General features: G+C 43.3%; 1 protein-coding gene across 1 annotated transcript in view; it reads right to left on the reverse strand.

The window, feature by feature from the left end:
* adam19b (ADAM metallopeptidase domain 19b) overlaps positions 1 to 24,187 on the reverse strand; it is a 145,570-nt gene that overhangs the window by 30,469 nt on the left and 90,914 nt on the right. The window contains exons 8-13 of the mRNA XM_078231651.1: positions 21,820 to 21,891; positions 20,474 to 20,640; positions 17,130 to 17,214; positions 14,104 to 14,243; positions 4,047 to 4,224; positions 1,141 to 1,230 (exon numbers count right to left, since the gene is read on the reverse strand). Coding sequence (XP_078087777.1) covers positions 1,141 to 1,230; positions 4,047 to 4,224; positions 14,104 to 14,243; positions 17,130 to 17,214; positions 20,474 to 20,640; positions 21,820 to 21,891 — 732 coding nt within the window. The remainder of the gene's footprint in view (positions 1 to 1,140; positions 1,231 to 4,046; positions 4,225 to 14,103; positions 14,244 to 17,129; positions 17,215 to 20,473; positions 20,641 to 21,819; positions 21,892 to 24,187) is intronic.

The raw sequence follows: 24,187 nt of genomic DNA on the forward strand, positions 1-24,187 counted from the left end.
CCTCAACACCGGTGTGCCACAAGGCTGCATCCTCAGCCCTTTACAATACTCCTTATACACCTATGACTGTGTGACCAAATTCCCCTCCGGCTCAATTTCCAAGTTTGCTGATGACACCACCATAGTGGGTCAGATCTCAAACAATGTCAAGACATCGCACAGGAATAAGATAAAAAATCTGGTGAACTGGTGCGGCAACAATAGTTTCTCCCTTAATGTCAACAAAATGAAGGACACTATCATCTACTTCAGGAAGCGTAGAGGAGAACATGCCCCTGTCTACATCAACAGGGATGAAATAGAAAGGGTCGAGAGCTTCAAGTTTTTAGGTGTCCCGATCAACAACAACCTGTCCTGGCCCCCCCATGCCAACAGTATAGTTAAGAAAATGCCTCTACTTTCTTCTTTTTAGAAGACATAGAAGACTAAGGAAATTTGGCATGTCAGCTACGACTCTAACTTTTACAGATGCACCATTGAGAGCATTCATTCTGGTTGTATCACAGCTTAGTATGGCTCCTGCTCTGTCCAAGACAGCAAGAAACTACAAAAAGTCACAAATGTAACCCAATCCATCACGCAAACCAGCCTCCCATCCATTGACTTTGTCTACATTTCCCGCTGCCTCGGCAAAGCAGCCAGCATAATTAAGGACCCCACGCACCTCGGACATTCTCTCTTCCACCTTCTTCCTTTGGGAAAAAGATACAAAAGTCTGAGGTGACATACCAACTGACTCAAGAACAGCTTCTTCCCTGCTGCTGTCAGACTTCTGAATGGACTTACCTCGCATTAAGTTGATCTTTCTCTGCATCCTAGCTATGACTGTAACACTACATTCTGTACTCTCTCATTTCCTTCTCTCTGAACGGTATGCTTTGTCTGTATAGCGCACAAGAAGCAATACTTTTCACTATATGCTAATACATGTGACAATAATAAATCAAATCAAAATCAAATCAAAGGGGAATAGTACACACTGCATTGCTTGTTCAGAGACATGACGCAGACATGAAGGGCTGAATGGCCTCCTTCTGCGCAGTAACTATTCTGTGATTCTGTGAAATAAGGTACTAATGCACATTAGCAAATCACCAAATGTTACTGAGTTTAAAACATCATGATGTGAAGGGTTCCAACCTTGCACTTATAACAACACATTCCATGAGCGCATTCTGCATGCATCTTCAGGGTGCAGTTATTGGCGTAACAACAGGGGTTGTTACACTCCTGAAAAACAAACACAAGAAATAATGAGGAGTACTAAAGTCATATACTTACAAACAGGGCTTCCTGTGGTAGCAAACCATGCAGATCAGAGGGTCACATACTCAATATTGGTCTAAATTAGGAGAGTTGGAAGATCTTTATCTCCCCCTTGCCCTCAAATATGGTAATTCAATCTAAACCCCATCTGTTGAGTGCTATTTATTTTCCCAATCTTCCAATCAACCCCTTTCCCCTGGAGTTTCTAGAATTATTTTGATGTCAATGGTAGGTTTAAATTTTCCAGAGCAATGCTGTAGTTATACCGTGATGCTTCCCTCACTGCCAGGGTTTTCCATTCCTGCCAAAGTCAAAGGAATATTGAGTGGCTGGCAACGCGACAATTCTGTCCCATGGTGAAGACCCTTTGCCGCATCCGGCGCCGGGTCAGGGGCCACGTCTGGTGCCGGGTCAGGGGCTGCGGCTGGTTTCGGGTCAGGGCTGTGATCGGGGCTAAATTATTCCTGTTGAATTTGGGTGGTCCTGCAGCCTTAGAATTAACACTCTCTGATGATTGGCAACATTTTAGATTTAGATTTTTCAATTGCAGCATGAAGTGAAACAGAGGATGCTTGGTATTCAATGGTGTGGGGTGGAAGGGGCCATCTGTTAAAGTTATCACAGAGATACATGTCTAATCAGCACTATCAGAAAGCCTAATTCCTACCAGACATCTGCAGCCTTCTACAGAGCACCCTGACACGCACACATAGGATAATAGACACTATGTAAATTATGAAGCAGTAATCCAACCGCAGAGTTGGAAATAATGTTACTAATGCTGGCACCAGTACAAGAGGCATTTAAGCACATTGCATAGAAATAAAGAGTAGGGAGAACCCCCCCCCCCCCCCCCCAGTTGCCTTTGCACTCAATTCTCTGTAAGAATGCCAAGGATTCTACATGCTTTTTTAAAAAATAAGACAGTGCCTCTAATAGTGCAACTCTCCCACAGAAATGGATTGTAATGTCAGCCTAGACCTTGTGCTCAAGTATTTGGAGCGGAACTTAAACACAAACTTCTGTCTCAGAGTAAGAGTGCTGGCCATCCACGGATGCATGGTTCACCTTTAGCCACATTAACGTACTTGGTAACAAAATGGCAAGTTAGTATAACTTTCTCCCACTAACCCTTCAGCACAGGCAACCAACAATGAGTTCAATATTGTCAGCTGCTGACCACAGATATGCTATCTGAATGGTTTGGCCCTGTTCCCAGAAAGCAAAGGGTGATGAGTCTCTGCTGAGACTCGCCTGCTCGCCCACTGTAACTTCAGCAGAAGGGTTACAGAATCATCAGGACAGCAGACATTACTGCCATTTCTTCAGGTTTGCCAAGGCTCTCATCTACATTAAAGCAGGTTTGCACAAGAAATCCCGTGGAAATCCATCCCCCCATTAAGAGAGTTAGAATGAAGTTTTAGAAGCATAGAACGAGTGTAAAAGATAGAATTAGAAGGTATGCTGGGCACAGCTTGCAAGAAGTCGCCTCGCTCCAGCGCCATCTTGGATGTAAGTAAGTGATGCATGACAAGTCTTTGGATAATGCGACAGCTCTCATTACAATCCAGTGGGTTACTAGAAAACCTGGAATGTATCTCACAAAACAAAATCATTCAGCTCATAAACACTGAGCCTGCCCTGCTATACCATTCCCATCTGCAACGCAGATACAGCCTCTGGAACAGGACAGACAGCTGCTCCATATTAGATAGCGATTGAAGTTTCTTTGCATAATAAGGAACATAACTATTTTGGGAACTGTGTCAGGAGTTCTGAATCAAGAACACAACAAGAATATATATATTTTTTAAACTAATTAAACGGTCCTCACCTGAAACATTAATCTATCGATTCTTTTTACCAAGAGCTGGCTAAGTTAGTCAGCATCTCATTTACCTTCTTGCTTTTTTGTGGGAGGTTGTTGTGCACAGACTTGCTGCATTTCCTGTACGACAACAGTGACTAGACTTCAAAAGAACTCTGAAGCGCTTTGAGACATGCTGAAGTTGGACACTATATAAAAATGCAAGTTTCCCTTCTCCTTGCCAGCTATAGTGGGAGCAGAATCCACAAAAAAACTTCTCAAGGCTGCTGAGGACAGACAATAGACACCCATAAGGAAATAAATCAAAAAGCAAGCTATAACTTCCAGCATTTTCGGTTGCATTCCAGATGTCCAGAAGTGTCAACCTTTCTCCTTTTATCCCCACTAATAAATACTCGAGGATTCACCCACAAAATTTTTACTGCAACTTCTTTGGCGCTAATCCAATCTAGTCTAATCAATGGTTAATATGCTGCTAAATTAACATCCAGCCTGTGCGCATGAAAACCAACCCTCATATCTCTTAAGCATTCAGAATTTCCTCATATCCCAAGCTGCAATTTTACTCCTTTGAAAACATTTATTTTATACCGTGCATCTTTCATAACTCTGCTCAGGTGAGTACCAAGGCTGTGAAAGCTTGTATCCATCCTGTTCATCCTCAAAACGAGCTTCCAAACATGACAACGCCATCCCAACAGCATCTATAACAGTGCAGCATTTTCTCATGAAGGCACTGATGCTCAAGTCCCTGGAATGGGGCGCTGAACACACAAGCTTCTGACTCAGAGGTAAGAACTCCACCAACTGACCCATGGCTGACATTACTATTTTACTGTCGAACCCAAAATAATTCAGTGAGCAGGAAGTGTGGGAGGATTCAAACTTAAAGATGTCAATAGCCACACAGTTTCAACTGAAGAAGCTGCTCCACTTGAAGGAGTCAACTTACCTCCACTTCCCCACAGTCACACTGCTCGCCTTCCTCCACGTAACCATTCCCGCACCTTCGCCCTCCGTACAGCGTGTTTGTGTCAGGCATGTTGAAGAGACACATCCCTCCGCCATTGTGCAGATATTTCTGAAGCTCCTTCTCGTTGCACTTGTTGAACACTTTTGGGAACGGATCACTGAAGAATAAGGATCAGACATAAGCATGTTAACTGTTAAGATTGGATTTTTGAGGCATTTCTCAGGTTAGAGTGGGGCAACATACTGTTTCATATCACAATGCACAGCGTAGGGGTCGGCTAGATTTTGGTGGGGGGGGGGGGGGGTGCAGAAGCACTCATTGGGTCAATAACATGAGTTCAATCTCCATACCAGCTGATGCAGTTCTTGGGGTCTGCCTTCTTGCATTGCCACACAGTGACATGGCATAAGCAGTGATTGGCAACCCTGGGACATGGAGGAAGCCAAATGAAGAGAGCGAAGGAGAGAGGACAGTACGTAATCCAATTGCTGTAAATAGACACGTGCAAGTTGATTGCTGTTGGCCTGTGCTGTTTGCAGATCAGCAAGATGTTTGTATAATGCTAAGCCCGGATCATAACAAACCAGCATGGAATGACTGGCTTCCTTTCATTTAACCTTGTATCCTTGGCACACAATGAAATGTTGGCTGTGTAATTCACATTCTGAAACTGGCTCACCTCAATAATAATTATATACAGTGAGGACTCTGGCCCCCCCAGCTACTCATCAACAAGAGTGTCAACCAACCTTTCTTAGAGACAGCTGTCAAAACTTAAACCCCAGAGCGGAGCTTAACCTATCACCTGGATCCAGACAGCTTGGGAACAAAACAAATCAGTGGATGGCTGAATCTCTCAATTATGTTGGAACAAATAACTTTAGAATCCCTACAATGCAGAAGCATGCCGTTTTGGCTCATTTAAATAAGTATTAAAGTATAAACAATCCCTGGCACGGACAGTAAGTCTGCCAACCTTCCAGGATTATCCTGAAGTCCCCAGGAATTCAAGAATTTTGGTAGATCGATTTGTAACCACCATATGGCAGGGATGAAACCCATATAAGGCGGCACAGTGGCACAGTAGTTAGCACTGCTGTCTCACAGCACCAGAGACACAGGTTCAATTCCGGCCTCAGGTCACTGTCTGTGTGGAGTTTGCACATTTTCCTCGTGTCTGCAGGGGTTTCCTCCGGGTGCTCTGGTTTTTGATTTGATTTGATTAATTATTGTCACATGTATTAACATAGTGAAAAGTATTGTTTCTTGTGCGCTATACAGAAAAAGCATACCGTTCATAGAGAAGGAAATGAGAGAGTGCGGAATGTAGTGTTACAATCATAACTAACTCAGAGAAATATCAACTTAATGCAAGGTAAGTCCATTCAAAAGTCTGACAGCAGCAGGGAAGAAGCTGTTCTTGAGTCGGTTGGTACGTGACCTCAGACTTTTGTATCTTTTTCCCGATGGAAGAAGATGGAAGAGAGAGTGCCCACTGTGCGTGGGTCCTTAATTATGCTGGCTGCTTTGCCGAGGTAGCGGGAAGCGTAGACAGAGTCAATGGATGGGAGGCTGGTTTGCGTGATGGATTGGGCTACATTCACGACCTTTTGTATTTCCTTGTGGTCTTGGGCAGAGCAGGAGCCATACCAAGCTGTGATACAACCAGAAAGAACGCTTTCTATGGTGCATCTGTAAGATGTGGTGAGAGTCATAGCTGACATGCCAAATTTCCTTAGTCTTCTGGGAAAGTAGAGGCGTTGGTGGACTTTCTTAACTATAGTGTCGGCATGGTGGGACCAGGACAGGTTGTTGGTGATCTGGACACCTAAAAACTTGAAGCTCTCGACCGTTTCTACTTCGGCCCTGTTGATGTAGACAGGGGCATGTTCTCCACTATGCTTCCTAAAGTCGATGACAATCTCCTTCGTTTTGTTGACATTGAGGGAGAGATTATTGTTGCCGCAACAGTTCACCAGATTCTCTATCTCATTCCTGTACTCTGTCTCGTCATTGTTTGAGATCCAACCCACTAAGTGGTGTCGTCAGCAAACTTGAAAATTGAATTGGAGGGGAATTTGGCCACACAGTCATAGGTGTATGAGGAGTATAGTAGGGGGCTGAGAACACAGCCTTGTGGGGCACTGGTGTTGAGGATGATCATGGAGGAGACTTTGTTGCCTATCCTTACTGATTGCGGTCTGTGAGTTAGGAAGTTCGGGATCCAGTCAGAGGGAGATGCCAAGGCCCAGGCCACGGAGATTGTAGATGAATTTCGTGGGAATAATAGTGTTGAAGGCTGAGCTGTAGTCAATAAATAGGAGTCTGACATAGGTGGCCTTGTTATCTAGGTGTTCCAGGGTTGAGTGCAGGGCCAGGGAAATGGCATCTGCTGTGGACCTGTTGCAGTGATAGGCAAACTGTAGTGGATCCAGGTAGTCCGGGAGACTGGAATTGATTCATGCCATGATTCATGCCGGGCGGCACGGTAGCACAGTGGTTAGCACTGCTGCTTCACAGCTCCAGGGTCCTGGGTTCGATTCCCGGCTTGGGTCACTGTCTGTGTGGAGTTTGCACATTCTCCTCGTGTCTGCGTGGGTTTCCTCTGGGTGCTCCGGTTTCCTCCCACAGTCCAAAGATGTGCGGGTTAGGTTGATTGGCCAGGTTAAAAAAAAATTGCCCCTTAGAGTCCTGGGATGCGTAGGTTAGAGGGATTAGCGGGTAAAATATGTGGGGGTAGGGCCTGGGTGGGATTGTGGTCGGTGCAGACTCGATGGGCCGAATGGCCTCCTTCTGCACTGTAGGGTTTCTATGATTTCTTCTATGATTTCTATGACTAGCCTTTCGAAACACTTCATAATGATGGATGTCAGAGCCACCAGCCGATAGTCACTAAGGCACGTTGCTTGGTTTTTCTTGGGTACTGGGATGGTGATCGTCTTCTTGAAACAGGTAGGGACCTCAGATTGTTGTAAAGAGAGATTGAAGATGTCTGCGAATACCCCCGCCAGCTGATCCACGCAGGATCTGAGTGCATGTCCGGGTACCCCCATCCGGGCCTGTCGCTTTCTGTGGGTTGACCTTCGAGAAGGCTGCTCTGACATCTGCAATGGTGACCCCAGATACAGGTTCATCCAGGGCTTCCAGGGTGGAGGGCATGCTCTCACTGACCTCTTGCTCAAAACAGGCGTAGAATGCATTGAGCTCATCAGAGAGGGGTGCGTTGGAGCCGGCGATTTTACATGCCTTCATTTTGTAGCCTGTTATGTCTTGCAGATCTTGCCATAGTCGGCAGGGGTCGGTGTGGCTAGCCTGGGACTCTAGCTTAGTGCGGTATTGTCTTGGCATTTTTGATGGATCTCCTTAGATCGTATCTGGCTTTCTTGTTTTGGTCAGTGTCGCCTGACCCGAATGCCTCAGACCTGGACTTCAGTAAGCCCTGGATATCCCTGTTCATCCATGGTTTCTGGTTGGGGAACACACAGATTTGCTTCTTTGGCACACAGTCTTCTACACGCTTACTAATGAAGTCAGTTACTGTAGTGGTGTACTCGTTCAGGCTGGTCGCAGAGTTTTTAAATACTGACCAGTTCACTGACTCCAAGTAGTCCCGTAGGTGATCATCCGATTCCTCAGACCAACATTGCACAACTTTCTTTGGTGGATTCTCCTGCTTTAGTTTCTGCTTGTAAGCCAGGAGCAGGAGCACAGCCTTGTGGTCTGATTTGCCAAAGTGTGGACGGGCGATAGAGCGATAGGCAGGTTTGATATTTGTGTAGCAGTGGTCTGGGATGTTTGGGCCTCTGGTGGAACAGGAGATGTGTTGGTGGTAACTTGGTGGTACACTCTTGAGCATGGTCTGATTGAAGTCCCCGGCCACGATGAACAAGGCCTCGGGATGTTTCGTCTCAAGGCTATTCATAGTAGTGGATATTTTATCCAGCGTGATCTTCACATTTGCATGGGGTGGGATGTAAACTGCCATCAGGATAACGGAGGTGAACTCCTGCGGAAGGTAGTAGGGGCAGCATTTTAGCATCAGGTATTCTAGGTCTGGGGAGCAGAAAGTTGCTAGTGTTGCTATGTCTAGGCACCATGAGGTGTTGATTAGGAAGCAGACCCCACCTCCCTTTGCCTTGCCTGAGGTTGCTGTGCAGTCCATTCGATGGATTGAGAAGCCTTCTGGTTGTAGGGCACCGTGGGTTTCCTCCTACAGTCCAAGGATGTGTGGGTTAGGTTAATTGGCCATGCTAAATTGACCCTGGTGTCAGGGGATTAGCAGGGTAAATATGTGGGGTTATGGGAATAGGGCCTGGGTGGGATTGTGGTCGGTGCAGATTCGATGGGAAAAATGGCCTCCTTCTGCACTGTAGGGATTCTATGACCATGCAGCTGTTTCACCCAGGATGAGGCTAGTCCATTGCACTTGGGATGTGCTAATGCCTGTGATGGTGCTTTGCCCAGGCTTGAGCAGAGTAAAGGATCGGAGTAATCAATGAGGTTAAACCAAGGCTCTACTTAATGCAATTTTTCAAGGTCATCTCGGTGTTTTAGCTAAGATGAAGCATTTGATCAAGCCCAGGAGAGGGTGCAATGCCTCACCCTGTCAGCTTGGATGTTGTTTGTCTCTCTTGTGGAAGCCATGAATTGGATTCAATTGGATTTTAAATTTGGGTTTGCCCGGTCCACTCTGAGCATTGACTTTGTAACTTGAAGGATGGAATGAAAAATTTTTTAAAAACACCTAGAAGAGTGGATGAAAAGAGGACCCAGAGACAGTAACTATCACCTAGAAGAATGGGTGAACCTAATTAAGTCCAGTCTGTGGCTCCAGAGTGGTGCAGCTTTCTCTCATTTACCTGGGAGTCGGAGAGGCACTAGACCAAGCAGCTACTCGGAACGGACTTGTACTGAGGTCAAAAGGAGAATGGGAAAAGAAATAGCAACATGATAGGAAAATCATAATTTAATTGGTTGGTAAGAAGTTGCTGTTAGGCCCTGTCTTTATAGAAACATAGAAAACTACAGCACAAAACAGGCCCTTCGGCCTCACAAGTTGTGCCGAACATATCCCTACCTTTTAGGCCTATCTATAACCCTGCATCCTATTAAGTCCCATGTACTCATCCAGGAGTCTCTTAAAAGACCCTATTGAGTTTGCCTCCTCCACCACTGACGGCAGCCGATTCCACTCGCTCACCACCCTCTGTGTGAAAAACTTCCCCCTAACATTTCCCCTGTACCTACCCCCCAGCACCTTAAACCTGTGTCCTCTCGTAGCAGCCATTCCCACCCTGGGAAAAAGCCTCTGAGAGTCCACCCGATCTATGCCTCTCAACATCTTATATACCTCTATTAGGTCTCCTCTCATCCTACGTCTCTCCAAGGAGAAAAGACCGAGCTCCCTCAGCCTATCCTCATAAGGCATGCCACTCAATCCAGGCAACATCCTTGTAAATCTCCTCTGCACCCTTTCAATCTTTTCCACATCCTTCCTGTAATGAGGCGACCAGAACTGAGCACAGTACTCCAAGTGGGGTCTGACGAGGACAATTTATATTGCTATAAATTAAATTTTGAAAGAAGTGGCCAAACGTGGACTTAAAAAGTATTATAGTTCAGGTCAGAAACTCCAAAGTGTTTTATGGAGCCTGCCTGGATCAGAAGTTTTGCATCTTGAATTTGGCTCGGATAAGCATGATAGATTTTGCTTCAGGTGTGATTCAAATGACCCACTAGGGAGCTTTTATCAAACAAAGTTTATTTAAGAATATAGTTAACATGTACAGTAAGAGTATTAGCAATAACTTCTATCAATTACGAACAACACCAAAACAATCACGATAATGTATAACCCAAAACGAATATAGGAGCTTTCCCAATCAAACCAATCCCATAAACAAGATCCTTCAAACAGGTTTAAAACAGCATAGACTAATGCTCTCATGATACTGGAATTGAGTCCTTTGGATGAAGTCTGCAGTTCTCTGGATGGACTCAGAAGAGTTTGAAGTCAGAACAGCTTCCCAAAACACCAGGGACTCTAGGCGGCCACCAACATCAGATTCCCCCCTTCAGAAAGGCAAGATCTTGCTTTCAGATGACCATCAGAATTTCCAAAACAACAGGGAAAGACAGAAAACACTTCTTTTCAGCTTGTCGTTCCTTCTAAAACTCAACTAAACAGAAGCTTGAACTGAAAATGAAAGAACTCCCATCACCTGACCTGCCAACCAGTTTTTCCTCCCAACAATACAGAGTCATAAGTTCATAAGATATAGGAGCAGAATTAGGCCATTCGGCCCATCGAGTCTGCTCCGCCATTCAATCATGGCTGATATGCTCCTCATCCCCATTTTTCTGCCTTCTCCCCATAACCAATTAAAAATCTAACTCCCCCTTAAATTTACTCACTGTCCTAGCATCCACCTCATTTTGGGGTAGTGAATTCCACAGATTCACAACCCTTTGGGAGAAGTAGTTTATCCTCAGCTCTGTTTTAAATTTGCTGCCCCTTACCCTGACCTCTCGTCCTAGAATGCCCCACCACTGGAAGCATCCACTCCGCGTCTACTTTATCCATACCTTTTATCATCTTGTATACCTCATTTTGATCTCCCCTCATTCTTCTAAATTTCAGAGAGTATAGGCCTATACTCTCTCTTCATACGACAAACCCCTCATCCCTGGAATCAATCTAGTGAACCTCCTCTGAACAGCCTCCAATTACACAACATCTTTCCTCAAATAAGGGGACCAAAACTGTGCACAATACTCCAGGTGTAGTCTCATCAATGTCTTGTATAGTTGTGACAATACTTCCTTACCTTTATATTCTATTCCTTTAGCAATAAGTGCCAACATTCCATTCACTTTCTTTATTATCTGCTGTACCTGCATGCTAGTTTTCTGTGACTCATGAATGAGGACAGTCAGATCCTTCTACACCGGAGGACCCTGAAGTCTCTCCCCATTTAGATAATAAATCACCTTCCCATTTTTCTGACCAAAAGGCATGACCTCACACCTATTCATGTTAAACTCCATCTGCCACATGTTGGCCCACTCTCCTAACCTATCTTTATCCATTTGTAAGGTTCTTATTTCCTCATTGCAACTTACTGTCCCGCCTATTTTTGTGTCATCGGCAAATTTGGCTATAGAGCCTTCTATCCTTGTATCAAAGTCATTAATATAGATTGTGAATAGCTGGGGCCCAAGGACCGAACCCCACTAGTTACTTCTTGCCATCCAGAAAAAAAAAACATTTATCCCGACTCTGTCTTCTGTCCATCAGCCAGTCACCTATCCAAGCTAATAAATTACCCCTAATCCCATATGATCTAACCTTGTGAATTAACCTTTTGTGCGGCACCTTCTCAAACACCTTCCGGAAGTCTAGATATACTACATCTACAGAATCCCCATTATCCACTTTGCTTGTTACATCCTCAAAGAACTCTAGCAAATTAGTCAAACATGATTTACCCTTCATAAAACCCATGCTGACTCTGATGGATAGCGTTTTGATTTTCCAAATGTCCTGATTTTGATCCTTGATAATTGATTCTAACACTTTCCCAACAACAGATGTTAAACTAACTGGTCTGTAATTTCCCACATTTTGCCTCCCTTCCTTTTTGAATAAGGACGTTACATTAGTATTTTCCAATCCATTGGAACAAATGTCCCAGTAAAAATAAACTAACCCCCATTTAAGCAGCAATATAATGGCATCTCCAGCCAAGCCGGTGCCATAATGACATCAGCTAAGACTGTGAGCTGAGAAACACTGAAGCTGTGAGAGCTGCAGAGAAAAAAACTTTCTTAAAGGTACACTAACGTCACAATAAGATAGATGAAAAAGATGAAAATTAAGTGAAATAAGAAAAAGTGCGCTTCTGACAGGTGTCAGATAGAAAACACAATTGAGAACCAAGAGGAATACAGAACGTTCAGAGGGGAGGTGGAAAAGCATATTAGAGAAGTGAAGAGGGATCATGAGCAAAGACTGGCAGCCAACTTAAAGGGGAATCCCAAAATCTTCTATATTTTGTATGGCCGCTGTCTGGAATTATTAAGAGCAGCTTCAGACTTTGTTTGAAACAAGGAATGTATTTATTGAATAGAGAAACTTAGGCACAGGATAGTAAATAGTAAAAGGGTGGTAAAAGGAGTAGGGCTGATTCACAACCTAAAAGGGAATTTACGCACGGAGGCAGGGAATATGCTTGAAGTATTAACTGAATACTTTCATTTACCTTGACCAAGGAGGTAAATACTATCCAGGCTATGCTGACAAGAGGAGGAAACTGTCACTAGAAGGATTCAAAATTGATAAGGAGGGGATGTTGATACCAGCACTGGGGCTGGATGAAATACATCCAAGAATATTGAAGGAAGTGGGAGTGAAAACTGCAGGGCCGCTGGCCATAACGTTCCAGCCCTCTTGCTTTTCCTGGATTTGGTGTGTAGGGACAATTTCACAGTTTGCAAATTATACAATATTTGGAAGCACTGTAAAGTCATTCGCCGGAATTCTACCGCCCCGTCCGCCACGGAATCAGAGCAGGCGAGGGGCGGACAATGGAAATGTCCGGTAACCTCCAGCGAGAGTTTCCATTCTCGGGTTGAGCGAGGCCGTAACATCCCGGGAATTGTCTCAAACTGTAAGAGCAGAGTTTGGCACATAATTTAGGCCACCATTCCCTGTGCAACACTGAAAGAATGCTGCTTTGTTGAAGTTGGAGATATTGGGAGCACTTCACAACCAATAAAGAACCCTGTAGCAAACAAACACAACAGCTAACTTGCACAGGTCTCACACACAGCAGTCACATGTTTCAGTGATGTTGACAGAGGGTAAATGTTGGCACTGACACGGAGGAGGATGTCCTGCTCTTCTTTAAAGTACTGCTACGGCACCATGAATAAAGTCTGAAATTAATCAACACTAACTGATAGTGTGCTTGGTGGTTGAATCTAGCAAAGTATTGTTTCACCCTGTGCATATTGACAATGTGTTGGATGAGATGTGCCTGAGATTAAGAATGACTCATCCTCAGTTCAACGCTCCCTGTTGCTACCAACTGTCATGATGTGGAGATGCCGGCTACCAACTGTGGCATGGTTGACACCTGAGCCTTGGCTGACAGCACTGAAATAATACCCACTAAGCATCTCCTCCTTCTGCATCTCTTTCCTGGAGCCATAGTGGTGTTCCATGGGCACTGGCAACCTTCCATACCCATTCTCCATGTGATCAATTAGACAAGAAGGCTATACGATTCTGGGGTGCACTGCAACTGAGTCTAATCCTGTCCACACTCACATGCTTACACACTTATCCACAAACCCCACTTCTTAAGTGGAAATCAAAGCTAGTGCACTGCCCCATTGATTTACCGCTAATCGCTCCACCATACTAAGTGGCACTGAGGCCAAAAATACTGCCAAACCCTGTGCCAATTAATCTTAGCTGTATATGACAGCCAATTTTGCAAAAGGTCCCAGGTATAAAATTATTTTGGATACCTTAAATTTATTAATAAAATCCAAATGAGAAAAATATGATTGCAAGTTAGTGATCCTCCATACCATTAAATCCTAAAATAGAGAGCTCACAAAGGGCAGGAACAATGCTCCATCAATCTGTGGTACTTTAGACACAGCAGACACTGCATCAAATACCCACTTGGCCAAGATCCTATTACTATATCATGTCTTTTATGCAGCTTCCAGAAAAGCTTTTACAGAAAAGGACTGAACAAACAAATGCTTTATTATTCACTCTCATTTTGTTAATTGGGATAAAGAGATTTTCAGACTCTTTATTTTGAGCATGTTGCTGATTATCAGGGTTATTGGATGCAGAGAAAGGACTTTAATAACTCCTACTTGAATTCTACTTGTGGTTTTCACTTTTGTAAAAAGGGATCCACCGTTCTGCATCACTTCTGCTGTAGTATGGGATAAACCCAGGACCAATAGAACTCTCACAAGACCAGACATTGTCCCGATGGCTTTGGACACTCACCCAGTGGCTGCAGCCATGATGCATCCTCCATCCTCAGGACGGGCCGCACAGCAGCCGTCAGCATCGTGGCTCATCCCAAAGTTGTGTCCCATTTCGTGCGCCATGGTGGCAGCCACACCGATTGCACTGTCGGAGTGGTCCTTGAGAGAGAACAGATCAATGGTGTAAAGGACGATTGTCAGCTTCAAGAGTGGCGTTTTTCATGTAAACATTCACGCCCAGCACTTTTCTTCTTCAAAGAATTTGTCATTTTAATAAAAGAACAAAGAAGAACAGTACAGCACAGGAAACAGGCCCTTCGGCCCTCCAAGCCTGTGCCACTCCTTGGTCTAACTAGACCATTCGTTTGTATCCCTCCATTCCCAGACTGCTCATGTGACTATCCAGGTAAGTCTTAAACGATGCCAGCGTGTCTGCCTCCACCACCCTACTTGGCAGCGCATTCCAGGCCCCCACCACTCTGTGTAAAAAACGTCCCTCTGATATCTGAGTTATTTTTTTATACATAGAAACCCGACAGTGCAGAAGGAGGCCATTCGGCCCATCGAGTCTGCACCGACCACAATCCCACCCAGGCCCTACCCCCACATATTTTACCCGCTAACTACGCATCTCAGGGACAATTTTTAACCTGGCCAATCAACCTAACCCGCACATCTTTGGACTGTGGGAGGAAACCGGAGCACCCGGAGGAAACCCACGCAGACACGAGGAGAATGTGCAAACTCCACACAGACAGTGACCCGAGCCGGGAATCGAACCGGGGACCCTGGAGCTGTGAAGCAGCAGTGCTAACCACTGTGCTACCGTGCCGCCCGAGTTATACCTCGCCCCTCTCACCTTGAGCCCGTGACCCCTTGTGATCGTCACCTCCGACCTGGGAAAAAGCTTCCCACTGTTCACCCTATCTATACCCTTCATAATTTTGTACACCTCTATTAGGTCTCCCCTCATTCTCCGTCTTTCCAGGGAGAACAAGCCCAGTTTACCCAATCTCTCCTCATAGCTAAGACCCTCTATACCAGGCAACATCCTGGTAAACCTTCTCTGCACTCTCTCTAAAGCCTCCACGTCCTTCTGGTAGTGCGGCGACCAGAACTGGACGCAGTACTCCAAATGTGGCCTAACCAGAGTTCTATACAGCTGCAACATCAGACTCCAGCTGTTATACTCTATACCCCGTCCTATAAAGGCAAGCATACCATATGCTTTCTTCACCACCTTCTCCACCTGTGCTGCCGCCTTCAAGGATTTGTGGACTTGCACACCTAGGTCCCTCTGTGTTTCTATACTCTTGATGGCTCTGCCATTTTTAATATTAAGGTAACCACAATATCGGTAAAACAATAAGCATGACAAGTGAACCCAAGAAAGAAAGGATGATTGAAAGGAGGAAATAAGGAAAGAAAGAATGTATTTGTATTGATATAGCCTCAGAATATCCCTGAGCACTTTATAGCAGTTAAGAAGCGTATTCATTGTTGTAATATCAGAAATGCGGCAGATAATTTCCACAGGAGCAATGGGATAATAACTAGACCAATTTCTTTGTGAAGTTGGTTGAGGGATAAATATTGTTCCAGATATTGTGGACAATTCCCTTGCTATTCTTTAAATAGTGCTATGGGAACTTTTATGTCAACCTGATAGGGCAGACAGAGCCATAGTTTAGTGCCTCGTCCAAAAGATGCCAACTCTTGATGGTGCAACACTGAATTGTTCAATTGGATTTTGCACTCTAGGCTTTAGATTAGAACTTGAACTCTCAGCCTTCAGCCTCAGAGGCAAGAGTGCTACCAACTGAGGCATGGTTGACACCTGAGCCTTGAAATAATATCCACAGAGCATCTCTTCCCTCTGCACCCTTTCTTTCCTGACGCCATAGTGGCGTTCCATGGGCACTGGCAACCCTCCATGGCAATTCTCCATGTGACCGACTAGGCAGGGAGGTTATAGGATGCTGGAGAGTGTCGAAACTGAGTCTGATCACGTCCACATTCATATTCTTACAAACTTGCCATCCACAGAATCCACCCCTTTACTGGAAATCAAAAGCCTGAGCACTGCTCCATTGATTTACTTTTAAATCCTCCCCACATTTCAGGGCATTGAGGCATAAAATGCAACCAGACCCCTCGCTGATTAATCTTAGCTGTAAATGACAGCCCATTTTACAGCAGTGTGGAAAAGGTTTCAGATATAAAATTATTTCGGGGGTCTTAATTTATTAGTAAAGTCCAATTGATATTCATATTATGATAAGCATTAATCAAAACATTAATCCCCAAAACAAAAAAGTCACCAAGGGGATAAACAACATTCTATCGGTCTGTGACACTGAAGACAGAATTTTGTAAAGTGTGCACAGAGTCCTGGCCGAGACGAGAAAACCGGCGTGTCACTCTCCAGCTGCATAACCGGGTTTTCTCCCCAGATGTTCTGGCACATTGCATGGAAAATCAGCCCCCCATTTCCGACCCCGCTGCGGGGGGGGCCCCTCGACTGCTGCATGTTTTAAAATATCTGTTGTAAACCTCGCCAACGTGACAGGAATTCTTTATGTGGAGGGTCACATGGCAGGGGAGCCCTTGGAGTGTATTCAAATGTATTAAAATGTATTTAAATGAGGTTCCCACCTCATTATGTTACCGGAGAGGGGTACAGGGAAAATTGGAAAACAGGTTCTCACAGGCGCAAATCTAGTTTTCCGATCTTCGTGAGATTTTGCGGTCACATCGCCGTTTGCGTTCATGGTGAACGTGGAAGTAAAATCAGCCTCATCGTGTTCTGACATGTTGCAAATTACATTATATAAAAGCAAATTACTGCGGATGCTGGAATCTGAAACCAAAAGAGATAAAATGTCATCTGGACTCAAAACGTCAGCTCTTTCCTCTCCTTACAGATGCTGCCAGACCTGCTGAGATTTTCCAGCATTTTCTCTTTTGGTTGCAAATTACATTGACTGATGAAAAATAGGTACAGAAATTTCTGTGTGAGAACTGTCATTGTATTGAATCACTCACCACATTGACGCCTCCTGACTGATAATCTGAGCACATGCCCATCAGAGGTGCCAAACCAATCGTGGTGCCATTGAAGGTGATTCCCCTAAATGCAAATTCAAAATTGTGGAAAAATAGATTTACATTATTATCAGAATGTGTTATGGGATGCAGGTAGTAAGTGCCAAATCTCAAAGGTAAACTTGAATGAGCTGCCACAACTATTTTGCAATTTGTGTGTTATGGGGAGTTTCCTGAAGTCAAGATAAGTAACTCACTGACCAATTGTGATGATTTTATATTCACCTTAAACATTTATTAGAATAAAAGGGGAAACATTTATAACGCAAGAACACTTTTACACAGTTAACAGTACTTTTCAAACACTTCCTAAAAGATGTTGGCTTAAATAAACTCAGAAATCGGCCTCCCCCCCACCCCTGGCTCTTTTTATGGCAAAAGTCCTTATAGATCTTTTAATATAACAAATTGCAATAACATTAGCACACAATGTCCCTTTGCTCTCTGAGGGCGACAGAAAACATGTGTTCCCAGGTCTGGTTTCATTTACACTGTCTTGATTAGGATCTCACAGTTACCATCCCAACACAATTTTCAATGTTTCCTTAAATCTGTTCCCCACCCCCCGATCTTGCACACTATTGTGACTACAGACATTTAGAAGTTCCTTTTCCCAGAACTGATCAACCTTTTTTTACGTTATTGCTACTGTATTTTAAAATTAAATTTACCCTATTATGCCCCACCTATTTGCAATCTTCCAATCATATATATTCCTTTTGAAATACAATAGCCAGCTTTAAAGCATTTCTTTTATTTGTCTTATGTTAATTCTTATTCAAGCTTTCGTGGTTGATCACCATTTTAAACCATTTGCCTTCACCCTCCCCTACTGATGCTTTTGACCTCTGTAGTCGATCTAACTTCAGTTTAATTAAACCATTCACACCCCCACAAGCTTGTGTCGCAGTATATGACAATAATACGTTTTTTTAAATAAATCATTTTCGCCTTAAATGTACGCCATTAGAAAATGGTTTGAGATCCAATATGTTTTCATGTGTGTCTCTATCCAAAGAAACTACACCACTCACCACTGCATTACAGTCTGTGTACCAAACACACATTGCTTTATGTGCATTGGAATGATACAATGTGAGAAATTATACACAATGTCAGCTCCAGACTTTTCATCAAAAGTGTGATTTATGTCAGAGTTCCACAAGGCATAACATGGTAACAGAAGGTTTTTTTGAGAGTGGAACTCAAAACACTATGAATAATGTAAATTAGTAATTGACCCAAACTAGTGCCCAAACAAATTACGTGAATCATGCGGAAACAAGACGGATGCGACAATGAACATGTAGATGCAGCTCATGGCGAACTGGGAGGCTGATAACATCACGGATAACATCAAGAAGTTTGGGCAAAAGTGCAAATTGATATTCAACAGTTTTCTGAAAGATACTCGTGAAGAGATAAAGGTCCTTTTGTGGGCAGGAGATAAAGGATTAGATCTTTTCAATAGCTGGAAAGAAGCCAAGATGACAATAAAAACCCAGCCAAGATTTTTAAGAAGTTCAACACACCCTTAGCCAAAGTCAAACCATCAGATCCACTGATATGAGGTTCGGAGCCGGAGGCAGGAACTTGCTGTGCCCGTTGACAATTTCTTAACATGATTAAGAAATGTAGCCAGCCAGTTTAAATTTAAGGAAATGGATTGAAGTCTGGGGGATGAGCTCGTCTGGTGCTCTGCACATCCTGATGTATAAAAGATCCTAATTCAAATGGACAAGCTCACAATATTACAAACCACTGACACTGTCAGAGCACATAACACCATGAAGAGACAGATGAAGACGCTGACCACCCAAACAGTTAGCTTTCAATTATGCTAAGGAAAAGGCAGCAAGAATGCACACCAGATTGGGAGAGAACTGTACAAGAGTTGTGGACAATCACGAGTTCTCTGATGGAAGGAAATGTCCCATACATGAGTAAAAGAGACTAGTAGCCATACTAATAATCATACTCAGTGAAAAGATTAAAATAATTAGGTTAGCAGAAAAAACATACATACTGCTAGTACTGTAAGTACACAGGACACAGCTGTGGGCTGCTAGTTCTCAGGCAGAAACATCATAGGTGTCCATCCTCACAGATTGTAAAACAATGCGGGGGCTGTTCTAACATGGGGAAGCAACATGGTTTACGGCTTGAACACATGGTTTGTTTATCCATTGAGGCCTACCTAGCCTGAGAGTATCATCAACACTCGGGAGGACAATTGATATCTACAAGTCAGAGACAAGTTGTTATGTTAAGGATCAGATAGCATATTCAAGTCTTTACACTAATTGCAAATAGATGTGCAGATGTTGTGATTGATTAGTAGCATTTGTATCTTATGCATGATGTAAACCTAATCAATAGTTGTTATTGGACATAGATAGTTTCCACACAAATGTACATCTCTGATTGGTATACGCTAATTACTTTTAATTGAATCTGGAAGTGTATCTGTTTGTGTAATGCTGTATCCACGGCTCTGGACAGTGCTATCAGCTGGCGTACTGGAGCCTTTGCTACAGCTTGTAATAAACAGCTGATTTTAAAACTCCGAAATTCTTTGTCTGGTCACTTGAAGGGAACAAAGTCTGTAGGAAGCTGAAATCCAAATAGCCCCACAGCAATGGGTCAAACTGCAGAGCTTGTGAAAAGGAAAGGTGCGCAGAACAATGAAAGAAGATGGTGAATGAGTTATCAGAACCAGGGCAACAGAGAATGAAAAGGAAGAAAAACATCCATACTCTTGAAGAGAGAGTTTGAGGACATAATAGACACATATCACATGAAATGCCTGGATGTGACAATTCGCAGAGAAGAGAATATAGCACAACATTGTTTGTAACATCCACAAAGAGCTCCATTAACTCAATCAAACATGATTGCCCTTACACAAAACCATGTTGACTGTGCTTGATTGCATTGAGATTTTCTAAATGCCTCACCATAACCTCCTTAATATTGGTTCCAGCAAGACACAATGGGCTGAATGGCCTTGTTCTTTGTTGTAACCATTCTATGATTCTAGGGATAATTTATCTCCCCTTCTGGTATAGAGGGAAGCTGAGATTAATCAGAATGCAGCAATGGAATCAACCTTAAGAAGCACTGACTAGTGTGGTTCAGTAACTCATAGAATAGTGCACATTTATTTCACCATAACAGCTTAAAACATTTTAGCACATCTAAACCCCTTTGGGATTATAGCAGCCAATGTATGCAAGTGTCTACATGCTCTGGCGAAATGCAAGGAAAAGCTCTTTGACACTCACGTGATGAGTTGTGCATTGTCATGCTTCTTTCGGGTCAGTGTCTGTCGCCTCCATTTCAGGAAGGACCAGAGGGTGGTATAGGGATTCTCTCTCACATCACACTTGTTCTCATGAGTCCACACTTCCAAGTGAACCAGGGCAATCCTGATATTCAGAGACCTGTAATACTAAGAGAAACATTCAGGTAGACTCTACTGGCACTTAATAACAGGCTGATCAAAATATAGGAGCTTGCTCTGCACAACTGTTCAGTTACCCAAAAATCAACTCATTGACTCGCAACGTATGTATATCACTTTGAGTGGAACTGATAAATATTTACACGTCTTTCATGCTTCCCATTTGAAACTATCCTCTGATCCAGCAAATAATAAGAATGAAAGACGTGTTAATATAGCACTTTTCATGGCCTCATGACATCCCAAAGTGCTTTACAGCCAATGAAATACTTCTGAACACTGCTGTAATGTAGGATGTGAAGACAGGAATGGGTTAATGAACTTTGTAACACTTAAGCATTGAAACCCGAACTCTGTAATATTTAGAGATTTGTGAGAAGTGCTCATTGTTTTCGTGTCTGTAAAGTTTGTTTTCATGTATTCAAACTAGATAAGAGACACAGCTATCCCTGCTGTTTCCCAGCTAATCGTGCTCAGGAATGTGGCTAACTGAGCTAGTATAAGCTAAGTAGAATCAGCTAAGCAGAATCCATTTTGCGTTCCTTTATATTATGTACTTAACATGGTGGAACTCACACTTATGCCTTCTGTGATCGTATAATAATAGATTCACATATATTCATTAGATACTATTCATCATTACTGATATAAATTGCTATATAGGCCCCTGTATTTTAGTTAACTTGTTTATGCAAACTTATAATCTTGTGTAATGGATAAACAACGCACAAGTGGCGACAAAACAGATATTCGCAGCCTTGAGATGGCCACGGTTACACGGGAAAGACAGAACTGCCGAGGCAGCAATAATCGTGGGAAGGTGAGGACGTGACCAGGGGCGAAAATATATGTATAAATGTTTGCTCTTGACCTGTATTCAGTGAGAAGTCTGGGGACCGCGTTAGGGATCGGACTTCTCCCACAATTGTGCAAATAAACCACTGTACTTTGACACACGACTAGACTCAGAGGTATTATTTACCTATAACAGGATGCAAGACAACCAATTTGTGCACAGGAGACTCCAATAAACAGCAACATGGTAAGGACCAGATAATATATTTTAGCAATGTGGTTAATGAATATATTGGCTGGGAAACCAGGCAAAATGCAGTATAATTCAATATAATATACACCACCCATGGTAACACACATGTTTGGTCTCACCTTATCAACATAGTTCACAGTTTCTTTCAATTTCAATTTTGTCTTCTCGAGGTCCCAGTAATGTTTCTGAAACTAAAAGGTGATAGAATTAGATAGAGGAAAGAAGTCAACCATCTTTTAAGTTCGTTGAAGTTTCACCAGAACCTGTGCTAATTTTCCAACATCCTGAGGGAATAGCAAGATGGGTTCAGTGAAAATTCACTCTTTCATGAGTCAAACCCAATAATCTTCCCAAAACAGCATCTGGTTACTTCCTAAATTATTCAGGTGCCAAAGGAACAGAGGACTTCTCAATTTCCATCGATTTTGGCCCTTCTACCATCCTGGTAGTTGCATGATGCATGATAAATGGAGCTGTTGACTGATCATAGCAATCAGTCTCTACCAGGAGGCCTATAGTACAGTGGGTAATGTCCCTGCCTCTGAGCCAGAAGCTCCAGGACTAGATGTCCAAGGAAGGTGTGTTCATAATGTGGCCCCACATAGATTAATCCTTCGAACATACACCATTAGCAGGTAGTAAGAGTAGGAGAGACTCCTGGTCAGCCATGTGGTGGAAAGAAAATTGGAGCCTCTTCCATCATTGTCCATAGCTCCAGACTACAACACACTCCCCTCTGGTATCCCACATTCTACACTGCAAAAACTTAAGGTCATCCGTGTCTTAGCTCGCACCAAGTCCCATTCCCTTACCACCCCTGCACTCACTGACCTACATTGTCTCCCAGTCAAGCAATGGCTTGATTTTCAACTTCTCATTTTTGCTTTCCAATCTCTCTGTGGCCTTGCCCCTCCCTATCTCTGCAATCTTGTCCAGTCTCACAACCTTCCAAGATATCTGTGCTCCTCTAATTCTAGATTCTTAAGCAACCCTGATTTTAATCTCTCCACTAATGGCTGTGCCGAGTCCCTAAGCTCTGGAATTCTCTACCTACTCCTTATTCGCTACTTCATTGTGCTCCTTGAAAACACTCCTTAAAATTTTCTTCTTTGACCAAGATTGTTTATCTCCTTATGTGGCTGTGTGTTTATATTACATTATATTACTAAAGTCCGAGGTCACATACCAACTGACTCAAGAACAGCTTCTTCCCTGTCGCCGTCAGACTTTTGAATGGACATATCTTGCATTAAGTTGATCTTTCTCTACACCCTAGCTATGACTGTAACACTACATTCTGCACTTTCATTTCCTTCGCTATGAACGGTATGCCTTGTCTGTATAGCGCGCAAGAAACAATACTTTTCACTGTATGCTAATACATGTGACAATAACAAACCAAAACAAAATCAAATCAAAATATTTTGTTTTATAATACTCCTGTGAAGTATCTTTGGAACATTTTATGAAAGGCATCATACAAAGTTATACAAATATAAGTTGTTGCTGATTCAAGTATTACCCCATTTCCCTCCTCTGTATTTATTAGTGTGGAAGAGTTTCAAATAAAGTAAGTTCGTGCAACCTTTGTCCAAACCCCACCTTTCATATCACCGAGTCAAACAGCACAGAATGAGGCCATTTGGCCCGTTATGCCAACATCTTGAAGAGCTGTCCAATTTAGGCCCATAACTCCGTTTTTACCTTATAACCCTGCAAATTAATACCTCTTCAAGAGATGCCCAATGATTTAGTTGATCAAAGTATGTTATATCATAGAATATATCATAGAATCGTACAGTGCAGAAGGAGGCCATTCATCCCACCGAGTCTGCACTGGCCACAATCCCACCCAGGCCCTATCCCCATAAACCCATGCATTTACCCAAGCTAATCCCCCTGACACTAAGGGACAATTTAACATGGCCAATCCACCTAACTCACATATCGTTGGACTGTGGGAGGAAACCCATGCAGACACAGGGAGAATGTGCAAATTCCACACAGACAGTGACCCAAACTGGGAATCAAACCCGGGTCCCTGGCGCTGTGAGGCACCAGTGCTAACCACTGTGCTGGATGTTAGATCCTGAATGGTCTTGACAGGATAGACGTGGAAAGAATGTTTCCTCTGTGTTTTCTGAGTCCAGAACTAAGGGGCACTGTTTAAAATTAGGAGTCGTCCTTTTAGGACAGAGATGAGGAGAGTTTTTTTTCCCTCAGAGAGTTGTGCGACTTTTGAACTCGCTGCCTCAGAAGGCGATGTAGGCAAGGTCATTAAATATTTTTAAGGTGGAGGTAGATTGATTCCTTTGCCTAACAAGAATCTAAGGTTATCAGGGATAAATTGGAATGTGGAATTAGAAACACAAACAGATTTGCCACGATCTTATTGAATGGCAGAGCTGGCTTGAGGGGCCGAATGGCCTATTTCTGCTCCTACTTTGTATGTTTGTATTTTGTATAATTCAAGATTATGTGGTAGTA

The sequence above is a fragment of the Mustelus asterias genome, chromosome 16 (genome assembly GCF_964213995.1).
Source record: "Mustelus asterias chromosome 16, sMusAst1.hap1.1, whole genome shotgun sequence".
In the NCBI taxonomy this organism is placed as follows: Eukaryota; Metazoa; Chordata; class Chondrichthyes; order Carcharhiniformes; family Triakidae; genus Mustelus; species Mustelus asterias.